This window comes from Dasypus novemcinctus, chromosome 19, assembly GCF_030445035.2.
Source record: "Dasypus novemcinctus isolate mDasNov1 chromosome 19, mDasNov1.1.hap2, whole genome shotgun sequence".
NCBI classification, from domain to species: Eukaryota; Metazoa; Chordata; class Mammalia; order Cingulata; family Dasypodidae; genus Dasypus; species Dasypus novemcinctus.
The window spans coordinates 21045505-21069354 of record NC_080691.1 but is presented as its reverse complement, the minus strand read 5'-3'; the positions used below and the strand labels follow the sequence as shown (position 1 = coordinate 21069354).

The 23850-nt window shown below is 56.0% G+C and overlaps 1 protein-coding gene across 1 annotated transcript in view; it reads right to left on the bottom strand.

Annotated features, from left to right (window-relative positions):
- Positions 1 to 23850, bottom strand: part of CUX2 (cut like homeobox 2) — a 264720-nt gene continuing 240870 nt past the window's right edge. The window contains 6 exon segments of the mRNA XM_058281377.2: positions 1 to 2790; positions 6094 to 6367; positions 7602 to 7790; positions 9003 to 9272; positions 16606 to 16765; positions 17460 to 18226. Coding sequence (XP_058137360.1) covers positions 2022 to 2790; positions 6094 to 6367; positions 7602 to 7790; positions 9003 to 9272; positions 16606 to 16765; positions 17460 to 18226 — 2429 coding nt within the window. The 3' untranslated portion in view covers positions 1 to 2021.

Here is a 23850-nt window from a genome sequence, read left to right as displayed (position 1 = left end):
TATTATTATACAATTCTGTATTTAGCGACTCGTTTACAGAACTTGTTCCTTTTGTTAAAAGTTTAAACAAAGTTCATCTCTCATAGAAACAGTTTCGTGTTTTGTTTTGTTTTGTTTTTCCCCATTATAGGACGTGAACCTGACAAAGTTGTTCATGGGTCCGCTTAGCTTTAAGTACAACAGGATTCCCGTGTTCAAAGGACTATGCTAAGTGCTTAATCAAACCCCGTCACACTAAAGCCAAATTTTAGTTCTCTAAGAATCGTAGTCCGTGTGTGAGCCTGGGTTTCAACGTTGTGTTGGTTTCGGCAATAAAAAGTGGTGTGTTCCCCACGGTTGTCTTGATTGTGTCGGGACTGTGGTGGCTAAAAGGAGATGGTTCGTTTGTTCCAGATTTTCTTACTCTGAAAATTGGTCACTGTTTCCTATTGTCAAAATATAAAAATACCTTCATCTGGATAAAAATGTATACAGTGGAAAACTCTTCAATGCATAGCCTGGGTTTGTCTGGAAAAGGAGGTTTCCACCAGGATTTGTGTTTTTGATTGGTGTAGAGATTGCCGCCTGGGCTAGTTGCATGAGAGTTGCAATTTCTGGAACGGCTCTTAATTGTCCCCTCTGGTCACTGGGTTTTGCCAACATGGTTTCAAAACACTCACTGCATCCCTCTCTCTCCCTGGTTTTGGGTTGGCACCGATTTTGACCATCTTTTCGTCGTCATTCTGGAGTCAGCTGGGGGTCACCCAAACTCAGCCTTCCCACAGAGAGCGTGGAAAAGGAAAAGAGATGGAAACAAGAGGTTCAACAGCCAATATGGTGGCCATTCCATCCAAACTGGGAAAGCTCCCTCTGGAGATCAGGACGAAGATGCTGAAGGAAGGGCTTCACTGTGTGGGGGGCTCTTTGCTCCCCAAATGGCCGTGCATCGGAAAGCAGGAGGGTGGACCAAGAAGTTGGGACGCCGTGGGCGTGCTGCAGTGAACCGGGCCTTCTCACTCTAAGGTGCAGCGCGCCACCTGGACACAGCTGCCGGTCAACTCGGGAGAGACGGCGAGAGGGGGAGCCGGGGGCCCGTGTAGTAATTTACGCTTTCGGTGCTTTCTGCCAAACTTCAGTGCTTGTGGAATGACCAAGGCTGTTACTTTCTTAAAACACAAGGAGAAGCTGGGGCAGTAGTCCTGCTCTGGAATACCCAGCAGGGACACATCTGGGCCGTGGCCCCGATCCACACTGGGGAGCGGGGTCACCCTGGCTCAAGCGCCCTCCCTCCACGCACCAGCCCCATGCCCAGCTTCCAAAGGATCTGGAAACACGTCTTGTCCAGGGGTGGCACCCGATCGCCGTGGCTCACAGGCTTCTAACTAGCGGGAACGTCAGCCGTCCGCCTGGTACCACGCTGCACCTCGCCCAGCGTGGCGGGTCCGCGCTGCCGCCACCCGTCTGCGCGGCGGCAGGCGCCTCCTGTGTTCCCGAGGTGGCAGAACAGGCCACCCGCAGGAAACGTCCTCTACGGCATCGCGGGTCCCGTTTAGAGTCTTTCGGACTTTTCTCTTTTCAGCACGGTTTCTGGAAGGGCAATAGTCACGTGGTGTGTCTCACAGACAGATGGGGGGGGGGGGGGGGGAACCGCGGCTTGGAGGTTACCTAAATTTTGGTCAAGTCTTAAGAGTGTTTTGTGATGGCTTTGAACAATCATCTTTTAATCTCATCTAGTGGCAAAAAAAACGACACAACTTCAGTGTATACTTCGCAACAGTTGTGACAGCATCCTGATTTTATAACTCTCTGTAATATCAAAACAGCGTCAGCTGGGAATAAATTCCAAAGGATCCTTTATTAAAATAGCTAAAAGAGGTCTATAAATATTTCTTTCTTTCTTTCTTTTCTAAAAGAGTTGGAGTCTTCAGGGGAGCACGTGGCGCCGCTTCACTTCTGCCGCCTGCGGCCGGGGTGGGCCCCGCCCCACCCGCTCGCTCGCAGTCGGTGGGACTAGGGCGCCGCGGGTGCGGCGGGCGGCGGGCTCAGAACTCCCACTCGAGGGCGTCGTCGCGCGTGGCGGCGCGCTCCAGCCGGTGGATGATGCTGTTGAGGTTGGCCATCTTCTCGTGCCGCCGCTGCAGCGCGGGGCTGACCTTGGCGCCGTCGGCCGCGGGGCTGGCGCTCGGCACTTGGGCGGGGGGCGCGGGGGGCGAGGCGGGCGCGGGCGGGGAGCGCGCGGGCGACGCGGACCGCGCCAGGCCCGGGGAGGCGGCGGCGGCGGGCGAGGCTGGGGCCGCCCCCGGGCTGCCGCGCGCCGCCTCCGAGGCCGACCTCCGGCCCGGGGCGTCCGGGGGGCGCCGCTCGCCCGCGGCCTCCGGCGCGGGGGGCGGCCAGGGGCAGTCCGGGCCGGGCCCCCCTGGAGGGACGGGCTCCGGGGCGGCCGGGGGGAGTCCGGCGGGCCCCGGCGGGGCGGGCTGCGCCTCCCCGGGGGGCCCCGGGGCGCCGGCGGGCTCCGCGAAGTCCCGGGGCTGGCCGCCCGCGCCCTCCGCGGCGGCGCCCTCGGGGTCCTCCTGCTTGATGCTCACGCGGGCGGCGTCCTGGGCGGGCAGGGCCGGGGCGCCGTCCCCGGGGCCCTGGCGCGGCTGCAGCTCCGTCACCGGCGGCTTCTGGTCCTCCGGCTCCGAGCCGGGGCTCGGCGGGGTGGGCTCGGGGTGGGAGTGGCCCGGCGGGAGCGCGCCGGGGCCGCCGCTCGGGTCCAGGTCGGGCTCGTCCTGGGTCCCCTCCACCAACATCTCCCGGCGCATCCGCGACCTGGGGCAGAGAGGGCCGTGAGCGGGGGCTGGCGGGGGGAGCCCGGCCTCGGACCCCCGCCCACCTTCCCTGGGCTCACTGGATGCCGCGCCCCTTGGCCTGCGCCATCTTAAGTCCTCTCAGTAACCCCACAAGGGGGTGCCCTTCTCCCCACTTGGCAGAGGGGCAAACCAGGCCCAGAGACATTAAGTGCCTCCCCCAAGTCACACAGCCAGTAAGTGGCCGAGTCTGGGACTTGAACTCAGGACCGTTGGATTCCAAAGTTCCTACTCTAGACCTGTGCTGTCCAGTACAGTAGCCGCTGACCACACCTGGCTCTCGAGTAGCTGAAATGTGGCTCGTCTGAACTGAGGTGTGCTGTAAGGGTAAGAGACACACTGGATTCTGCAGGCTTAGTACAAAAAATAAATAAACATGAACTATCTCATTTGTAATATTTTTATATTGATTACATGTTGAAATTACTACATTTTGGACATACTGGGTTAAATAAAATTTACAATTAAAAGTCATCTTTTATTTTTTTTATTTTTTTAGTGTGGCTACCAGGAAATTAAAAATTTCATGTGGTTTGCACTGTATTTCCATTAGCCAGCACTGTCCTAGGACATTTCTCAAAGTCAAACCCAGATGTATTTTGTTGGACTTTAGTGGCAACAACCTCCTGCCTCTTTCCTGGAGGGACTCTTAGATAACATCCCAGAAGGGAAACAGAGGCATGGAGCACGGACTTGCCGAGGGCCACCACGACGCACAGGGGCAGAGCTGGGACCAGAATCTGAGACACCAAATTCCAGCCCCAAACCCACTCCTCCTCGCTACAATGGCCTCCTTGCTGTCAGAGGGAAACTTAGAGTCACGAATGATGTAAAGCAGGAAGGCGTGGGAATGGGTCTAGCCCCATTCATTATTTTCCTAAAAGCAAATGAGGTCCAGAGAGGTTAAACGACTAATCCACGGTCACAGAGCGGCTTGGACAATGGCATTACCAGGGTTTCTTCGGCACCCTCCGTGCTGGAGCTCTCTGTCCATTTATATCAATAAGAAATCCTACCTTATTCACATACGATACTAAGACTCCTCCGTTATAAACATAATAACGGGTGCTTACTTGTGCCGGCACTGGCCCCAGCCCTTGTGACTACTTCATTGCTTTCTCTTGATCGCCTTCTGAGGCTGCTAGTCCCCCTCCCACTGATGCGGCTGGGGGAAGGGACTGCCTCCGGCCGGGGCTCGGGGGTGGAGCTGGACTTGAGCCCTCCGGCCTCGCCTCTCCCCCTGCCGCGCTGGGGGCTGGGCCCCGCCAGGCCCTCGACCTGAAGGAACAGTGAGGGGTCAGCTGGTCCAGCTCCCTGCTCAGTCACCAGTCCCTGCAGAGGAGGGGCCTCTGCCATTTCCCCCAGCCCCCTCCAGAGGGAAGAGCCTGGGGGGCCGCGGGGAGCCCTGTGCTTTCCGCTGAACTGGGGTTCGAGGGAGCTTTGGGATGGCCCGAAGCCTGAAGCTCCCCTCAAGTACTAGATCCTCATTAAAATGGGAGGGGCCAAATAGAGGTTGAGAGTCACTCCCCCCTGGATGCAAATCGGGCTTTTCAATCCCTGACTCCCGAATCTGAAGCGGGGCCTGCCTGGGGACTTTCCGCAGAGCTCCTGATGCCTGCTGCGGTGGTAATAGATAGGAATGCAAGTGCTGGTGTAGCCGCGGCCCTCCTGCGGGCTCCTAAGAGCTGCTAAGGCAGGGGCTGTGTCTTGTTCTCTCCGCTGCTCAGAGAACAGCGCCAGGTGCCCAAAAGACATTCATCCAGTGGAATAAAGTAACTCCCTCTATTTATAGCTTTTTGAGAGTAATTGCTTTTGAGAGTGAAATTCCCTGTGGTTCTTGGTACAAACTTGTATTCATCCTTTAAAACCCAGCTCAAATGCCACCTCTTCAGTAAAACCTTCCCCAGGCAGAATGCCTGTTCCCACAACCCCTTGTTCCTGCCTGTTTTCTAGCATTTATTAGGTGGTACTGAAGTCACCTGGGCAGGGATGACATCTTTGAACCCCTGTATCTCTAGACTCTGCCTCACTGTGTATATTCAGTAAATATTTGTTGAATGAATATGCTAGATAATAATGATGTGTTAAGTTCTTGGGGGAGGCGAAACGGGAGAGGATGTCCCCGTATCCCCCAGGGGAGTTGGGAGAAGTGGGGAAGGCTCTAAGGACCTATGTCATTTGCTCTTTGCATAGGTCCTGTGCATATGTCTTTTCTATTTGCATATGGCTCCAGTCTGAGCCAGATAATAATATTTTATAATGTGTTTACACACAAAGTTCTTTTCATTTGAGCCTCAATACAGCATTATGGGATAGGAATTAGGTTCCTCATCTGTAAAATAAGGATGCTACTCAGAGAGGTAAACTGACTTGCCCAAGGTCACACAGCCAAGGCAGGACTTGAATTCAGGTCTGTGGGATGCTGAGGCCCAGGCTGAGGAGAGTGCTCCACCTTTCCAGTCTCTTCCTTCCTCTTCTCCCTTGGGGATCAAGGACCTTCCTTCTGCCCCTGGAAAGGACTCTCTTCTATGGTATCACGTGGACATGAAGACGTTTCCTGCTAAGGAAGCTTGGAGCGGGGTGCCTTGGAGCGGGAGTGCCTTGCAGAGGCCCCTGAAGTTCCCCCATCAAGCCTTCTCCACCGGGGTCTCCTCAGCCGCCTCAGGAAGCCCCTGGGCAGTATCCTGGGGCACTGACTCACCCGGGCGATGCCCCGAGCCAGGCCTGGGCCTAAACTCCCAGGAAGCCGGGCGCCCTGCAGGCCAGCGGCCCGGGTGGGGCTGGAGAGTGGGAAGGGCGATGGCTGGAGCAGCGTAGAAGTGAGTGCTCCCCGGGGCGCCAACAAGAGGCTCAGCGGGCACCTGTGGGTCCGCAGGCTTGGCCCCAAGACCATGCCCTGCCCCTTCTTAGAGGCAGGCAGAGCAAGCTGAGCGAAGGAGCAGAACAATCACCACGCTGGCCCGCCGCCCTGCACCGCTGTGTGCCGGGGGCTGTGTGTCAGGGGGTGAGCCCACCGCCTCCTCAGGGCAGCTCTCTGAGGTGGATCCTGCTACTGTTCCCATTTTATAGGTGAGAAGGCTGAGGCTCGGGGAAGGGAGGCGACGTCCTCAGGGCCTGGCAGCTGGAAATGGGGGAGCTGGGCCCGACATCAGGCCTGCCTGCGTTTCAAACCCAAACTCCTGGGCAGTCCAGTCTCCCTGTCTCCCGAGGCCGCGCGGGACCCCGCCCGGGCCCGGCCCACCCCCCGGCCTGCGGGGGCCCCCACCTGTAGTTGTGGAACCAGTTGATGACGGTGTTGGTCTTGAGGTTGAGCTGGAAGGAGAGCAGCTCGATGGTCTGCTGCGAGGGGTAGGGCTCGAGCTGGTAGGCCCTGCGCAGCGCCTCCTTCTCCTCGGGGGCCAGCACCACTCGCGGCTTCTTGATCTGCAGGAGGCTCAGGTCCTGGGGCTGCAGGCAAGGGCTGGGACATTCGGAGCGGGTGGCTGGAGACTCGCTGTCCGAGCCGGTGCTGATGAGGCCGTACCGGCGCTTCAGGTAAGCTGGAGGGGGCGGGGCGGGGAGGGGCTGCTGAGCAGCGGCTCGCGGGCCTGCCGCGCCCCCGGTGGCGGGGTCCTGGGGCCGTGGCTGGAGGCGCGCATGGCCCCCCGCCAGCCGGCCCCCCAGAGCCCTCCAGACTTCGGGGCCCTTCCGAAGCCTCGTCTGGCAGCCTCCCCCCCCCCAGGGTGCTTTCCTTCCAAAGCTCCCCAACCCCTCTGCTGAGAAGCTCGCCCTGGCGGCCCCTGCGGTCCAGTCGGGTTAGCGTGCGTAAGGGTGCTCGGCAGGGCACCTCGCACACAGGAAGCACCCAACACGCAGGCATCATGGCACTCTCTCGCTTGTCAGAAGTGCCACTGAATTTCAGAACAGCTGTTGGGGGACACTGATTTAAATGAACTCTTTAGTCATATGATGCATCTTGACCCCAAGTCATTAAAATGTGAAAAAAAAGGCTATTTCCAAAGGGAGGAGAAAGGTATTTGCCTCTCTTAACCCTCAGAGCAGAGCTCCAAAGCAGATGCTTTGATTTTCAGATGTCGACCAAGGCCCAGAGAAGGGAGGCAACTTGCCTGAGGTCACACAGCCAGGAAGTGGCAGGCCAAGTTCTCAACTGCAGAGCTGTCTGATGCCAAAGCCCCAGCCGTGGCCCTACTCCATGCTGCCCCTCACTGCCTGGCTGGACCTGGGCCTTCACTGGGTACCACTCTGTGTGACTCCGCCATGAACGACGCCTTTGCCACTGCTCATCTTAGCTCGCCAGTGTGCGGCTGGGCACACAGCAGGCGCTCAACCCCGGCTCATGCTAGCAGGGATAGAAGATCCTCTTGGCCAGTGCAAGAACCTGCACTCCCCTTGCCTGCTCCACGAGGGTTAAGGACTCTGGTTTGCTGGGCCAGCCTTGGCTGCGTAGAGTGTGGGTAAGAGGCAAAGGTGCTGTGCCGGGAGCTGAAGCACAGAAGGGGGATCAGGAGGAGAATGCCCGGGGAAGATGCAGAAGACTTGGGAGTAGCTGCGGGGTGTGTGGAAAGGTCCTGAGAGCCACGGGGTGCTGGCATTCTCACGGGAGACTTAGTCAGGATGTGAGTGTGCTTTCAGTTAGATTATGTTGCACGTGGCTGCTTCTTGCAGCACCATCCCAGGCTGAGGCTGGGCCCGGCGCCCTGGGTTGACTTGGGTTACAGCGAGGCTTGGTTTCAGTGGGAAAGTGCTGGGGCCCAGCCCCTGCCCGAGGCTTACCTTTCTTCTCCAGCTTCTTCATGTCCCTCAGCTTCTCCACATTATGGGGGTCACTGAGCCACAGCTGCATGCGGACAAAGGGCTCCCGCCCTTTCAGGCTCAGCTTGTGCCAGGGCTTGGGCCGGGACAGCAGGTCAGACACGGAGCCCTGGGTCAGGCCCAGGATGCTCTCCCCGAACAGCCGCTGCCCTGGGGCGGGGAGAAGAGAGACCCTGTGACCCCAGGCTGGGCGCAGAAGCCCACTGCCTGAGGAATGAGGAGCAGGCTGAAGACCTGGGAGGGGACCCCAGGGCTGTCCCCACCCCTCGGCAGGGAGGGCCAGAGACGCGGGGATACACCGGCGTGAAGCTGAAGGGGTCTTTCTGCAAAGCAGGGGCCAGGGCTACACAGGCTCCGACACACACGCCTTGTCAGTTTAAGTGGTTCTTCACTCCTAGGGGATTATTGCTGGGACTGTCTGCGAAACTCATGTGCACACATTTGTATCACCTTGCGAGAGGGTAATTTGACAGTTTCTATCAAAATGTTGGCTGTGCATATCCTCTGATCCAGCACTTCCACTCCCTGGAATTTGCCCTACAGTTGCACTTGCCCAAAGGCGCAGATGTGCACAGAGACCCACCGTGAGTGGCATCACGGGGCTATAAAAAGCACAGTGCCCATCAGCTGAGCCAAAAGCTGTGGTGCAGCCAAAGCCTGGAACACAGAGTGACAGTGAAAAAGAATGCGGACGATGTCATCATCCTAACACGGAAAGAGGGCCACAAAGGTTGTAGGAAAGTATGCATGTAATTCCATTTGTAAGGAAAAGTATGTGTATATATATTCTCGTTTCTGTTAAAAAAAGTGTCCAAGGCATAAAAACTGTGGAGTGTGATTAAGAGAGTGTGGGTGGGTTTAATTAATTAATTTTTAAACTTAACTTTTTTTTCTGTACTATTTAATGCTTTCAAATAACAAACATGCCTTATGTTTATAATAGCAATTCTAATGAAAAATGTGGGGTTCAGGGGCATCCCTCTGGGAGGGGGGCAGAGCCTACATCTAAGTCTCAGAGGAGTCTGTGATCCAGAAAGGAAAAGGGCCCTAGAACCGACTTCTCCTCTCTGCCCTCCGAGGCAAGGGTTTCCTCAGCAAACTGGCGAGCGGGGGATTCCCTAGTCCTCCTGGAAGGAAGCTTTGAGAGCGGTGGGTTGAGGATTCCAGGTAAAATCAGACCTGCACGCACCTCCCTTTTTATCCACCCAGGGACCCTCGCGGAGAGTCTGGAGGCACTGGGGCTGGCTGGCAACCCCCGGCCCGACCCCAGGGCCCTGGCGTCTAACTGCGGGTACCTTCTCCAGACATGCAGGGGCCACCGCCAGGGTGGGCGCTGGCACCCTCGTTCCCGCCACTCCATACCTAGGTTGTTGTCTGTGAGGACCTCCTTGACCCTCTTGGTGATGGAGTACGTGTCCAGCTCGGGGGACATGGCCACCATCTCCTGGATGCCCCCTGCAGCCTGGCTGCCCGTGTACATCTTCCCGCCCAGTGAGGAGCCGGAACGGCCCTCTGGCTGCTGGTTCTCCTTGCTGCTCTCCAGCGACAGGCTCAAGGGCTCCTGGGAGCTTTTCTCGGGCTCCGTGGGGCTTGGGGGCGGGGATGGCGAGGACCTTGGCTCAGTGGGACTGGCTGTGGGCCGTGGAATGACAGAGAGGGTGGTTACTAGAATTTGGCACAGACACACATAGTTTGGGCGGGCTCGTTTGCTAAAGCCAGGAGTTGGCAGCATCTAATTTTGTAACCCACCGTAACCATATCTCAGGCAGGAATCATCATGGTGCTAAAACTAGTGGGCGAAAGTTTGGTGAGGGATAGGGTATTTACGTGGTCTCAAAGATATTTAATAATTACAAAGGAAAAAACAGTAACTTTATAGTAGAATTACCTGGCACACCGCGTTTACCAAATGATCAACGTTAACATCACCATTAATAGAACAAATCAACAATCTGTGCCTCCTGATATGTTGCACTAAGAAGGATACAGCATCACTTATGTGACATTCCCACCCAAAGTATACAGCCTAAATCTCATCACGAGGAAACAAAACCCAAACTGAGTCTATCTATAAAATACCCAGGCTATAGTGCTCAAAAATGTCAACATTAGGAAAGACAAAGAAACTGTCCAGCTTGAAGGAGTTAAGAGATATAGCAACCAAGTACAACAAATGATCCTGAATCTTATCCTGGACAGGGAAGAAAGGATATTATTGGGCCAACCAGGGAAACTCTCATATAGGTGGTTGGTTACATAATAGTTTTGTATCGTTGAGAAATTTCTTGTTCCTAGGCAATTCCTGCTTAAGTATTTAGGCGTCAAGCAACACAAGTGTTTGAGAGAGAGTGAGAAGAGCACAGATGTGGCCAAATGTCAACAATTGATGAGTTTGGTTATGGGAGAGGCTATTTGTTCTATTCTTTTACCTCATTGTAAGTTTATAAGTCAAAATAAATATTTTTAAAAGTTTAAATCTACAATCTACAAGTTTAACCACAGGAGCTTGCTAAATAAAAGATGGTGAATTCATGCAGCAATGAAAAAGGATGCCGAAATCCTTTTTCCACAGAATATGTCCACAGTACATTAGCACATTTTAAAAGCTAGTTTTTAAGCCATGTTTCTCATTTGTCAGAAGACTCTTTCTGGGAATGTATATTAGAAAAAGTATTTGGAAGACACTTGGGGTTTGTGGTTCTGAATGGGACGACTCTGCCCAGCCTCAGTCGTGACAGCTGTTAAATGGGGCCAGTAGAGGAGAGGATGTGGCTCAAGCAATTGGGTGTCCCTCTCCTACATGGGAAGGCCCGGGTTTGGTTCCTGGTGCCTCCTAAAGAAGATGAACAAGACACCGCAACAAGCAGACGCCACAACCACCACAATGAGCAATTGCCGCAATGAGCAGATGCCGCATGAGTAGACACCGCAACGAGTAGATGCTGCAATGAACAGACGTCACGACAAGCAGATGTTGCACCTGCTGCAATGAGCAACGGCTGCAACAAGCAGATGCTGCAACCCCTGCAACAAACAACTGCTGTAACAAGCAACCGCTGCAATGAGCAACCACCGCCAACCAGCCGATGCTGCAACCAGTGGACACTGCAACTGCCGCAACCAGCACTGGACGCAACTAGCAAGGAACTTAAGTGGCTCATGTAGTTGGGCACTCGCCTCCCACATGGGAGGTCCTGAGTTTGGTTCCTGGTGCGGACAACAAGCAAACAAGACGAGCGGACAACAAGCAAACAGATGAAGAATCCATGGGCAGGGGGGCGGGGGATAAAAAAAGAACAGGGTTGGGAAACGGACTTTGGCCCAGTGGTTAGGGCGTCCGTCTACCATATGGGAGGTCCGCGGTTCAAACCCCGGGCCTCCTTGACCCGTGTGGAGCTGGCCATGCGCAGTGCTGATGCACGCAAGGAGTGCCCTGCCATGCAGGGGTGTCCCCCGCGTAGGGGAGCCCCACGCGCAAGGAGTGCGCCCATGAGGAGAGCCGCCCAGCGTGAAAAGAAAGAGCAGCCTGCCCAGGAATGGCGCCGCCCACACTTCCCGTGCCGCTGACGACAACAGAAGCGGACAAAGAAACAAGACGCAGCAAATAGACACCAAGAACAGACAACCGGGGGGGGGGGGGGGGGGGAGAAATTAAATAAATAAATCTTTAAAAAAAAAAAAAAAAAGAACAGGGTCAGTACTTGCACCTAGCCTTCGGGGCCATCAAGAGGGCTTTAGATCATGTGAGTCCAGTGGTGCCCCCACCTCCTGAGGGGTCGGATTCACTCAGTGGACCCCCCCCCCCAGTGAGAGCTGAGTCTTCTGACAATAGAGGGCAGGGGACATGCCTCCCTATGGGGAGGGGAGATGGAGAGTCTAGGACTCCCAGCGTTAGCTCATGGGGTACTTTCCAGCAAATTATGAAAAGGTACCTCTCCCTCAAGGCATTTGGCTGCCACCTGTTGGAAATTTTAAATAATAAACATGAAAATAAATGATAACTTAGGAAGTGAAGGGAGTCCCAGAATTGTTGGTGGTGGCTAGGCTTTCAGAAATGACATTCTGAGCTTCTCCCTGGGGAAGGCATGTGGGATCATTCTGATCAGACACATCCCTGCTCCAGAATCTTCAATGGCTCCCCACTGCCTCTAGAAAAGTGTCTGCCCCCTTGCTCTGGTGTTTAAGGCTCTGTACTCTCTTATCCCCGACCACCCGGCGAGCCTGAGGCTGTTCACAGGCCACAACCCCCTCCCAACATCCCAGCTCTTCCACCTCCGTGTCTTTGTTTAGGCTGGTCTTGCAGCTTTGGAAGCCTCCCTGCCCCGTCCTTGAACTCCACGCATCTTCTAAGAGCCAGCCCGAGTCCCTTTCCCTGCGGTGCACACCCTTGGGGTCTAATAACCTAGACCACCCACTGTCATGCTCCACTGTAATTTCTTGCTTGGGCGAGGTGTCCCTCTTCCCAGATGACAATGATGGTAACGATGGTGATGACTAATAAAGCCCCGTTATTGAGTCACTCGTTCTGTGCCCAGCACAATGTTATGTGTTCTCATGTGACACCCGCAGCACCTCTAGCATCCCGTTTTATAGGGGAGGAAATGGGCTCAGAGAGGTTAGGTGATATGCCCAGGGATACACAGCGACGGGTGGCAGAGCCGGGACTCCACCTGCTTCCACCGACTACGAGCAGGGATCGCCAGCGGTGAGGCCCCGGTGCCGGCGGCAGGAGGGGCTGCGCAGGAGTCTGTCCAGGAGGTAAGAGTTGGCCAGGCCGCCGACTACCCTGAAAGGTTCTGAGTCGTGGCATCCCAGCCCCGTCCTTCCGCAGCCCCGGCGCCCTGGCTGTCCAAGGCCATCACCTGACGCTGGAGCCCACAGGACACTCTGCCCCTCACTGCTGGGGCGGGGTCGCAGGGGGAAGGAGGGAAGCCTGAGTCACGGCTGGGACCCCCGAGAAGAAGGCTGCTCAAGGGGAAGCCCGGGCACCTCCAGCCAGGCCCCCCCTTTGGACCCCTGAGAGCGACGGGCTGGGGATCCTGAGGCAACCAGTGGGAGCAGCACAGCGGGGGCGCCCCAATGTTAGGAAAGGGGAGGGGAAGGGGCCTCAAAAGGCCTAACCTGGGGGCCTCGCTCGTCTCACCCTGGCCCCGCCCCAGTCTGGGGTGTGGACCTTTTCCTTTTCTCTCATTTCTCAACCAGCTCTTTGCTCCTGCCTTCAATTCCTTTAGGCGACAGAGTTAAAGAACCTAGGCGCCGGGCGTCCCGCTCCCGCGCCCCCGGGAAGGCCAGCCCGGGAAAGGGGCGGGCTCAGAAAGCTGGGGTCTGCCGGCGGGAAGCCGGCTTGGGGGTCTTTGCAAGCATACGCCTGCCTTTTGGCTCCTTAGCAAAAGGGCCAGGCTTTCAGGTAGGGGAAGCGTCCTGCAGGGGCTGGGATAGAGGCGGCGGTTTCCTTTCCTGACCTTGAGAATGGCCTTGGACTGGATGTTTGAAGGACCCGGGATCCACCATATCAGGAAGGAGAAGGCGGGCGAGGCTGCTCCTCGCGGCGGGGCGGAGAGCAAGGGGCCCCCTCCCAGGCGCCTCCGTCCTGGGCGCCCTGGGGCAGGTGGTCCCGTTAGAGAGGAAGTGAGCAGGAGGGGCGCTGAGAGAAACAGGGCCGGGCAAGAGGAGCGCCAGGGAGGGCGGGACGCAGGGGAAGGAGGCTGGGGGAGAGGCGGGCGCACAGGGCCGGGAGCGGAGCTGAGGAGAGGAGACCGGGGGCGCTGGGGGGCCGGGAGGGCGTATGCGGGGCCGGGGCTGCCTCTGCTGCTGGGACGCGGAGCCGCCGCGGGAGGGCCTGGACTTCCGAGCCCCCCGCGGCTGCTTGGCTGGCGGGGGCTCGCGGGCCGCTGGGGGCGGCGGCGCTGACCGCCTTCCCCGGGCCTCCCTCACTCCCGACTCCCCGGGTGCCCACGTGGGGGGCCGAGGAGAGAGGGCTGGAAGGGTTCGGTCTCGTGCCCCGGGCAAGTCTATGGGGGACCTGGTGGGTGCTGCCTTCAGGCAGTTCTGGCAATTCTAGGGCCTTCCCGATCCAGCTGAGCTGGTTTTCTCTTAATCTAACACTCCTGGTTCTTAGTCCCTAGAAGGACCCAACCAGACCTCGCCAGCTCTGCTCAAGACAGCACCTCAGAGCAGGAGCACCTAACACCCAGATCTGTAACTCTCCTCAGCAGCAAAAAGCTTGAGAGCCTGCGCACTCAGCAGCACCCACCTGTCAGCCCGAATTGCTAAAGCTCCCAAGGGGAACGCCAGGCAGGGTTTGCAGCTCGAGAGAACACAGGATTGAAAACTGCGCTCACATCCTCAAAGACCCTGTGAAGAGCCCGTCATCGCCGGCGTGGCAGGAATTCACCACGCGGTCACCCCGGGGCCCTCGCCCCCTCACCCCTTTCCTTTGCCTATAGAAACCCTGGCGCCGTTCTCACTTTGAACTGGTTTGGGGACGACTCCCCAGTTCCCTGCTTGAGACTCACAATGAGCCACCTCTTCACCGGGAGCCGTGCTTCTCCTTGGTGGCCCTTCTAGTGCAGAGAGCCGGGCCCGTGGTATCCACGGACAAGAGGTGGCTGTGGGGGCCTCCCTGCTGGCCCCCCCGCCAGCCGCTCACACCCCTCTACTCCTGGGCCCTAGCTCGATGAACCCAGGGCCCCGGCTTCCTGTTCTGCCAGTGAGCGGGGACAAGGACCAGCTGTCCACCATCACCTGCACTCATGTCCCCTCCCAAGCCGGGCATGAGCCCGCCGCCAGGCCTCAGCTTGCCCTGTCGCTGGCCCCGGGAACGCCATCCTCTTTCTTCTCTGCTTAGCTCTATTCTCTTTGGGCCCAAATCCTTCCACAACAAAGAAACTAAAAAGCACAAGAATTCACCAGAGGAATGCAAATAAAACCCACGAGATACCACTTCACAACTGCTAGGATGGCTATCGTTAAGAAAATGGAAAATGCCAAGAGCTGGCAAAGATGTGGAGAAAGGGACCTTTGTGCAGTGCTGGTGGGAAGGTAAAACGGGGCAGCTGCTCTGGAAATCAGTTTGGCTGTTCCTCAAAATGTTAAACACAGTAAGCACATGCCCAGCAATTCTCCTCCTAGGTACACACCCCAAAGAACTGCAAACAGGTGTGCAAACAAAACTTGTAACAAATGTTCAGAGCAGCACTGTCCACAAGAGCCAAATGTGGAAACACCTACTGCCCATCAACAGACGAATGATGCACAAAACGTGGCAGATCCACGCAACTGAATATTATTCAGCCCCAAGAAGAACGATGTTCTGATCGACGCCACGGCATGGACGAACCTGGAAAACATGCTAAGTGAAAGAAGCCAGATTCAAAAGGCCACAGATTCTGTGGTTTCATTTTTATGAAAAGTCCAGAACAGGCAAAGCTAAAAAGGCAGGAAGCAGATGAGAGGTTGCCAGAAGCTGGGGGAGGAGGAAAGGGACAACTGCTTAGGGGGTCCAGGGTTTCCTTTTGAGGTGATGGAAATGTTCTGGAATTAGACAGAGGTGATGATTGGATAACACTGTGACTGCACTAAGTCCCACTGAATGGTACATTTTAAAATGGTTAATTGTACATTATAGGAATTTTACCACAATAAAAAATTAGTAAATAAATTCAAACATGAAAGAATCAAACAAACAAAATAAAGGACAGGAACTTTTTCATAAGCACGGGGGTGGGGTGGGCACTCAGGCATATCCTAGGTGGCAGGGCGGGCATAATGGCTAGCCTGACCAGGCTCTGCCACTAATTGGCCGGGTGACTTGGGCCTTACTCTGACCTTTAGTCTCTTTATCTGTAGGATGGGACTGTCCCAAGGAATAAAGAATAAAGCACTCCAAGTCATCAGTCCTTGCACTGATCACATGACAGATGAATCTCATGGTCATAACATCCTCGGGGAGCAGAAATTTGTAGTTAAAAAATTTTAACTACAAATTATTTCAAAGATACAGAAATATACAGGAAAGAAAATATAGCCCGCCCACCCCCACCAGACTTAATTGATGTTAATGCTTTGCCCTGTTTGCTTCAAATCTCCTGTTTTGCTTAAATGAAATAAAAAAGGAGAAGGTCCAGCCAAAGCCCTGGCCTGGCCCCGCCCCTGCTAAGAGCAGCCGGTTCTCCCCAGGCTGGAGGGCAGCCGGCTCCTCCTTCCGGGTCGCAGCCTCTGCCTGCAGCCCTAACGCTACCTACTGGTGATAGTCCTGCTCCGGGGTGTTGACTTCTAAAGCAAACACGATTCCAGGGGACCTAAGGCCTCTGTCGCCTGGCACTATGTTTGGGCACGTGTCCCTGTTGCTAGTGCTGATCTCTTCACACTCCCGGGGCGCTGAGACGGCTTCTGTCTAGAGACCCGTGCCCACTGAGCAGCAAGCTGCAACAGCTCCCGTCCTCCGGCCCCGCCTTCCCCCACCGGTTCCCGGCGCTCAGCAGGCAGGTCTGCTCTCCTCCCAGGAGACACCCCAGTGGGCCTGGCCCCGTCTTCACCACGGCAGGTGCTCAGGCTCCTGGGCCCACCCACTACTTCCCAGCTCTAGGAGCTGGGGCAAAGTGCAAACTCTGCCCTGCCATCAGCAATGGATGGGAAACAGCAGCCTGCGACCTGGTGCTAAGGATCCTGAGGCTGTGTGCCAACTCCTGGGGGCGGCATGTGCGTGTATGTGTGCAAGAGCCGCTATCAACCAGCGATTCCAACCTGGGGCAGGAGTATCGTCTCCACCTGCTTTGGACACTCTGGCGCCACCTAGAGTTTTAAAGGCGACTGGCCGTCAGGTGGGAAATTGCAAGCATCCACCGGCTGGAGGAGGAAAGGGGAGCAGGGAGAGCAGACTTCAGCCTTCAGGGGCGCAGGACTGGGCGGCGGCAGTGGGCAGGGAGGGGGCCCGGGCCGACCTGCAGGCAGGGCCCGCACTCACCCTGGGAGGCGCTGGGCTGCTGGCTGACCGCCTGGTCCAGCTGGCCCGCGAGCCACAGCTGCATGCGGATGAAGGGCTCGCGCCCCTTCTGCGTCAGCTTGCTCCAGGGCTTCGGCCGGGACAGCATGTCGCTGACACTGCCCTGCGACAGGCCCAGGACCTGGGGACAGGCGGGGCAGGCAGGCCAGGTCAGTGGGCTCCTCTCCCCCACCCAGAGGGCCAGCCACGCCTTCCTTTGTGCCTCCTTTCCCAGAGGCCTGCTGTGGGCTCGTGCTTGCCTCGTCTTTCCCGGTGTCCCAACACATGCAGACCCTGCCTGGCCTTTAAGATGCCTCCTCCAGGAAGCCCTCCAAAGCCTCCCACTTAAGTCACTTGTTCCTCCTCTGAGCTCACCTGACCCTTTTGCCTGTTCCTCTGCTAAGGGCCAAGGTGATATTAAAAAATCATTATGATCTGGGGGGTCTGGGGGAGTGGGGACACACACGACACCAACCAATCATGGGCAACCCAGCTGGGCTGAGACTTAATCCCGTGGTGGCTGGACGCAGGGAGGTATGGAGGATCTTGGGGGAAGGGAGGTGAGTCTATTTACTAACCCGGATGAACGGGGTTCACTAGTTGAACAACTGGAGCACTGAAAGTCAGCTTTGCCTCGGCCCTCCTTTCCCCAGGGCCCAAGGAAAGTTGGATGCAGGAAAAAGAGCTGGGGATTCTGCAGTCACATGGATCTGGGTTCGAATCCTGCCTCTGCCCTGTCTTCACTTGCACACACTTTGTTCCCGAGCCTGGCTCTTGCGGGCACCTCCGTCCCCAGGGTCCCGTGGGCCTGTGCCTCCCGGGGTGCCTGCCCTCACCTTCTCCCCAAAGATCCTCTGGCAGATCCCGTTCTTGGCTAGCTTCTCCTTGACCTGGCGGGTCAGCTCCAGCGTGTCGACCTCGCGGTACATGTAGAGCTCGTACTGCTCGGGGGTCAGGGGTGGCACGGTGGGCTTCAGGGTGCGGGGCGCGTAGGCTGGGTAGTAGGCCAGCCGCCCCCCATTGCCCGTCTCGGGGACGCCGCCCTCGGCCTTCAGCTCGCCCACTCTGGGGGGCTCGTCCTCGGCCGCCTCGTCCTCGGGGGCCGCGGGGGCCTCGTCGCCGCGGGGCCAGGCCCGCCCGTTGGGCTGTCCGGAGTAGCTGGAGGAGGAGGAGAGGGAGGGCGAGACGGAGGCGTAGGGGCGGCCGAGCAGGCCCCGGTCCGAGGCCCAGTGGTGGTCGAAGTAGCCGGCGTCGCCGATCTCCGACTTGACCTTCCGGATGATGCTCTGCACGAAGGCGGCGGGCGACAGCACGGCCAGGGCCGTCTGCGTGGCGCTGCCGCCGCTCCCGCCGCCGCCCTCCTCCTGCTTCACGTAGGTCGGGGCCCCGTTCTGGCTCACGGGAGCCAGCGAGGGCCGCTCCGGGGGCGAGGGGGGCACCGAGCGGCCCCGGGGCGCCGCCTCCATCTCCAGCAGGGCCTGCTGCTGCGCTTGCATCTCGCGGCGTGCTTGCTCCAGGATGTTCTTGATGGCGTCCTCCGAGGTGCTGGCGGAGGCCGTGCCGTTGGCGATGCTCAGAGGGGCAGTCTGGTTCTTGGGCTCACCTGTGGGGAGGACGACAGGGCGGCCAGGGGCCCGTTGTCGGGCAGAGCTTGAGGTGCAAAGACGGTCACGGCTTTGGTGTTTATACCAGTGAAACGCTGGAGACAACCCCTGTGTCCAACAACTGGGGATGGATTAGAGCAGCGCCTGGCCCAACCATACGGTGGACTATTAGGCAGCCATTAAAAATCAGGCTGATGGAGATATTGTAGCAGATGTGGAGCAAGTGCTCAGGGAGAATGTTACTTAAAAGAAGACAAGTACTTTTTGCATATACTAAGATGAAACTGCAAATGTTCACAGACAAGGAAAACATGACAGTACCTAAAAGAGGGTCCCTCACTTACTCTGATAGCAAATAATGGCATCAACTCAAACACCCATTGATGAGAACTGGTAACAAACAGTGGCATGTTCACACAATGGAATACTATACGGGAGGGAAAAGGGACATTATTATGCAAAATTACACGTGGCTCTTAAAAACATCATATTGAATGGCAAAAGAAAATCCAAAAATATGACACAAAGTTTAACATGCTTTCTATAAAACTCAAAAACAGGCAAAATAAATAGATCTTTTAGTGAAAAATCCAAAAATTTAAGAGACACAAATGTAAAGGAATAAGAAAAAATTTAAAAGAGGCAAATGCAAAGGAATGGGGGACCAAAATTTAGGAGGGAAGAGATCTCTGGAAGAGGAGGCAGGGTTGGGATGGGGGAGGAAAACACTGAAAGATCTAAGTGGGTGGCAGTTTTCTAGATTTTGGATTGGGCAGTGAGCTCCCAGAGGTTCGTTATCTTATTTGAATGAATGAATGAATGAATGAATGAACAGGAAAAGGCCATGTATGAAGCAAACAGGAGAGTGTACCATAACCTAGGATTGACTGATCTGTCCCCAAGGAGTCACGATTAACAAATCAACTAAAAGGTGTTTCCCTCCGCCTTCTGAGCAGCCTCTCTTACGCGGGGGTCAAGTGGGATCAAGATGACCCTTTCTCCAGTATCTGGTTGTGTAGTCTTCACCCCAGCAGATCCTCACAGCCCTTTTAAAAATATTTTTTTATTGTTTTTCCAATCAAAACAGTAGTAACAATGGAATATTAATCAGCTATAAAAAGGAATGACGTTCTGATACATAGTGCAACGTGATGAACCTTGAAAATAATAAAACTAAGTGAAAGAAGGCAGACATGAAAGCCACAAATTGTATCGCTCCATTTCTATGAAATATTTAGAATAGGTAAACCTGAGGAGACAGAAAGTAGATTAGTGGGCTGGGGGGGCAGTGGGGGAGGGACGGGTGGGGAAGTTATTGCTAATGGGTGCAAGGTCTCCTTTTGGGGTGATAAAAATGCTTTGAAACTAGAGAGGTAAGTGGTGGTTGCACATGCTGAATGTTCTAAATGATATCGTACACTTCAAAATAATCTTACGTCATGTAAATTTCACCTCAATTTAAAAAAAAGGCAATACATGGCTATTGTGGAAAGCTAGGAAAGTAAAGAAAATTAAGATGCAAATAAAAATCCTTCCCCCCCACCCCCCGCTGCCTGGTCCTTGTCTTGGAAGCAACCACGTGAAATATTCTTATGTATTTCCTTCTCATCTGTTTCCAAAACGATTACATGTGTAATATCATCACAGTAGATGTGCAGGCCTGTAGCCTGGTTTGTCCCCATTTAGTATGAACATGAGCATGTGTTTCTATCATTAAAAGCCATCTACAATTGATGCTCACTCCTCCTAATGAAGTACCCCTCCTAATGAAGAGTCTTTGCTTTTATAACCCCATCCCCTACTGCTGGACACTGAGGTTATTTCTAGTTTGCTGCTATTGTAAATAAGGATAAAAGAACAGCTTGTCTGTAAATCTGTGCCCCCATTTCAGCCAGTTCCTTTGAGCCCCAGAAGTGGAATTCCCGAGTAAGTAGCCGGCCACATCCATTTCCTCCCTAGCACTGCCGGTGTGCCCTCTGCTTAGTGCCCGTGTTTGCCAGGGCTGTGGTACTTCCCCACTTGCACGTGTGAGCCCTGAGAGGGCCTGGCATGCTCGTGGCGTGCTCTCCTCTGCTGTGACGTTGCCTTTTGAATTTGCCCTCTGCCTGCTGTGGCCCCACGTGGGAGAGCACCACTCCAGGAGCCTGGAGACCTGGGCCCTTCTGCCCGTGTGTGCATCTACGCTTCCTCCAGGCCTGTTGTACTTCCTGTGTGGTGAGGGTTACACCAGGTGGTTCTCATGGCTCTTTTCACTGAAACCTGTCTCACAGGCTGTATACTGAGTCTTGCACACAGTAGGGGCTTAATGAATGTTTACTGGTCGACTGCGTCTCTCCCCTCTACGGGAATAAAGAAATTAATCCATCCCCAGTTGGTGCTCAGTGGACTATACCGCGGGGCAGCCTCCTGGCAGGCCGAGCTGCCCTCTGCCCTCCTTCTCTGCTGGGCCCTGGGCAGAGATGGGTCCCCGACAAGGAGGCCCTTGGGAAATCTCACGGGAAGTCACCACAGAGGGTAGACGTGGCTCGGGACTCGGGACGCTGGCTCCGAGCACCCACCAGGGGGCAGCAGACGCTGCAAAAAGGAGTGGGAGCCGGAAGTGGGTGACCACACTGGGCTGGGTGTGGAGGGGACGCCCACAGACCAGGGGCGGGGGGGGGGGGGGGGGGACTGGCCAGGAGGACAGGGCAGTGTAACTTAGCACAGAGGCGAAACCGCAGAGACCCCATAAGGGCGATGTTTACTGTAACAACGCTCACACTTCAGGAGCAGCTTCTGTGCGCTTGCCCGGCCCGATCTCATTTGATCCTCACACAATCCTGAGAGAGGGGTACTAATAGTGACCCATTTTAAAGATGAGGGAATGGAGGCCCAGAGAGGCTAAGTAACTCATCCGAGCTCACGCAGCTAATTAACAGCAGAGTCAGAATTTGCAGCCAGGCCAGTCTGGCTCCTTTGCACCCAGTGTATAGCTAATTATGTGGAAACCAAGGAGGGGAGAGTCCAGTCCATCTGGATGGGGGTGGTGGGCTTCCTGGAGGAGGTGGTGTCTGAGTTGTCAAGTGTGAGCAGGAGTTGGCCAGGTGAAAGATCTTGGGGAAGGAGGGTATTGGGGTTGGCTGGGTGTGACTATAAGCACATCCCAATGAGGCATGGAAGTGTCAGGGCTGAAGCCTACAGGGCTTGTAGGCCTTGATGAGTTGGGATTTTATCCTGAAGGTAACAGGAAGCCATGGAAGGGCTCTGAGCAGTGGCATGACCATGTGCTCTAGAAAGATCCCTCTGGGTAGAGAATGGGCTAAAGCAGGGCTTCGAAAGTCACTGGCCAGATGAGTGAGGAGGCTATTGCAATATCCTAGCAAGTGATGTCAGTCGCTCACTGGGATGGTGGCAATAGGGGTGGAGAGGATGGACTGGCTTAAAAAGAAACCAACACTAGAGGGTAGGTGGTCCCAGGGTGGCTCCAGGGTTGAAGAGCCAAGGATATCCCCCCAACATACCCCAGGCTTCTCGCCTGGGTGTCAGGGTGGAGGGTGGGAGCACCACCTGTCACAAGGTTCCCAAGCCCCGAGTGGGCAGGTTTGGGCTGGGACGACGGGGAGCTCCATCCTGGACACGCTGAGGTTGAGATGCGGAGGGGCGCCCTGGCGGCCACGCCAAGGGGCAGTGGCTGGTGGTTCTGGAACGCTCAAGAGGGGTCTGGCCTGGAGACGGAGCGATTTGGGAGTTGGTGGTTATTGAGACTTCCAGGAGTGGACTGACCCATCTCGGAAGAACAGGAAAGAGGGCAGAGGCCGACCCCCGGGGGGACTCCAATGTTGGAGGGGCTTATGGAGAAAGGCAGAATAATGCCCCCTGCCCCAGAGACGTCCACATCCTCACCCCGCACCTGTGCTCATGTGACCTTACACGGCAAACAGGCAGCGCCATCACCAGAGCCCAAGGGGATGGAGCCATCACACGCCCACCAACGGGTGCCCGGATCAACACAAGGTGGGATAGCATAAGAGGGCATCAGACATCTAAACTAAGGACGTTCTGACACATGCCACGCCGTGGACGAGCCTCAACCTGGTGGTCAAAGAAGTTGGACTCGGATGCCCCGTGTTGTCTGATTGCACTTCAATGAAAAATCCTGAAGAGGCAGATGCATAGAGGCAGAAAGCAGGTTTGTGGTTGCGGGGTTGGGGGAGGGTGGAGGGGCTCCTTCTGGGGTGGTGCAGGGTTCTGGAAGCAGACAGAGGTGACAGCTGCACAACACCGGGAATGGATGAAGAGCCACTGAACCGTACACTTGAAAAATGGCTGCAATGCTGAAGTTTACATTATGTGACTTTCCCTTCTACGAAAAAGGAGGAGCCTGTGTAGATGCGCTAAAGGGCCTAGCTCTGGGCAGATTCTCCTGGATGATCTGGGTGGGCCCAATGTAATGACAAGGGTCCTTCTAAGAGGAAGGCCGGAGCCAGAGGAGAGGTGATGAAGGGAGAGGGTCAGAGGGAGAGAAGGAAGGATCGGAAGATGCAGGACGGGGCCACAAGCCAAGGATTGTGGGCGGCCTCTGGAGACTGGGCCAGGCCAGGGAACGGCTTCTCCCGAGCCTCCAGAAGGGAACTGGCCCTGCCCATACCCTGACTAGCCCGGGGGGCCCCACGTGGAGCTCTGACCTCTAGGATGGCGAGGTAGTAGACGAGTGCCATTTTCACTAAGTTTGCAGGAATTTGTTACAGTGGCCATAGGAGACAAATACTGGCACCCACTAGGAACGGGGAAAAGATGAGTTTGGAGAGGTAGGAGGCCAAGTGGGGAGCATGGTGTTCCCTTGGGAATGCGAATAGTAGGGGTTCAAGAAGGAGGGACAGGGAAGCAGATTTGGCCCAGTGGTTAGGGCGTCAGTCTACCATATGGGAGGTCCAAGGTTCAAACCCCGGGCCTCCGTGACCCGTGTGGAGCTGGCCATGCGCAGTGCTGATGCGCGCAAGGAGTGCCGTGCCACGCAGGGGTGTCCCCTGCGTAGGGGAGCCCCATGCGCAAGGAGTGCACCCTGTAAGGAGAGCCGCCCAGCGCGAAAGGAAGTGCAGCCTGCCCAGGAATGGTGCCGCCCACACAGAGAGCTGACACAACAAAATGACGCAACAAAAAGAGACACAGATTCCCGTGCCGCTGACAACAACGGAAGTGGACAAAGAAGAAGATGCAGCGAATAGACACAGAGAACAGACAACTGGGCGGGGGAGGGAGGGAAGGGGAGAGAAATAAATAAATCTTTAAAAAAAAAAAAAAGGAGGGACAGATGGACAGTCGAGGTGAGGCTCAGGCCTCAGTGTGCTTAACCAGTTCCGGGGGAGGATTCGGCCCCTGAAAGCTGAGGACATCCCGATGGTGCAGACAGTGCCATCCCATCCGTAATTGTGTCCTCTAACCTGGCAGCCACGTGGCACCTGTGAAGTGCGGCTAGGCCACTGAGAAGCTGAAGCTGGAATCCTAACGCGCCTTATTGTCCATGGCCGCCCGTGGCAAGTGGCTCGCACACTGGGTACCACGGCCCAGCACCTCCCAGCCCAGGTTCCACCTGGTGGCGGGCTGCGCGAGGCATGGAGGTCCTGGCCAGCCTGGAATCCCCGCT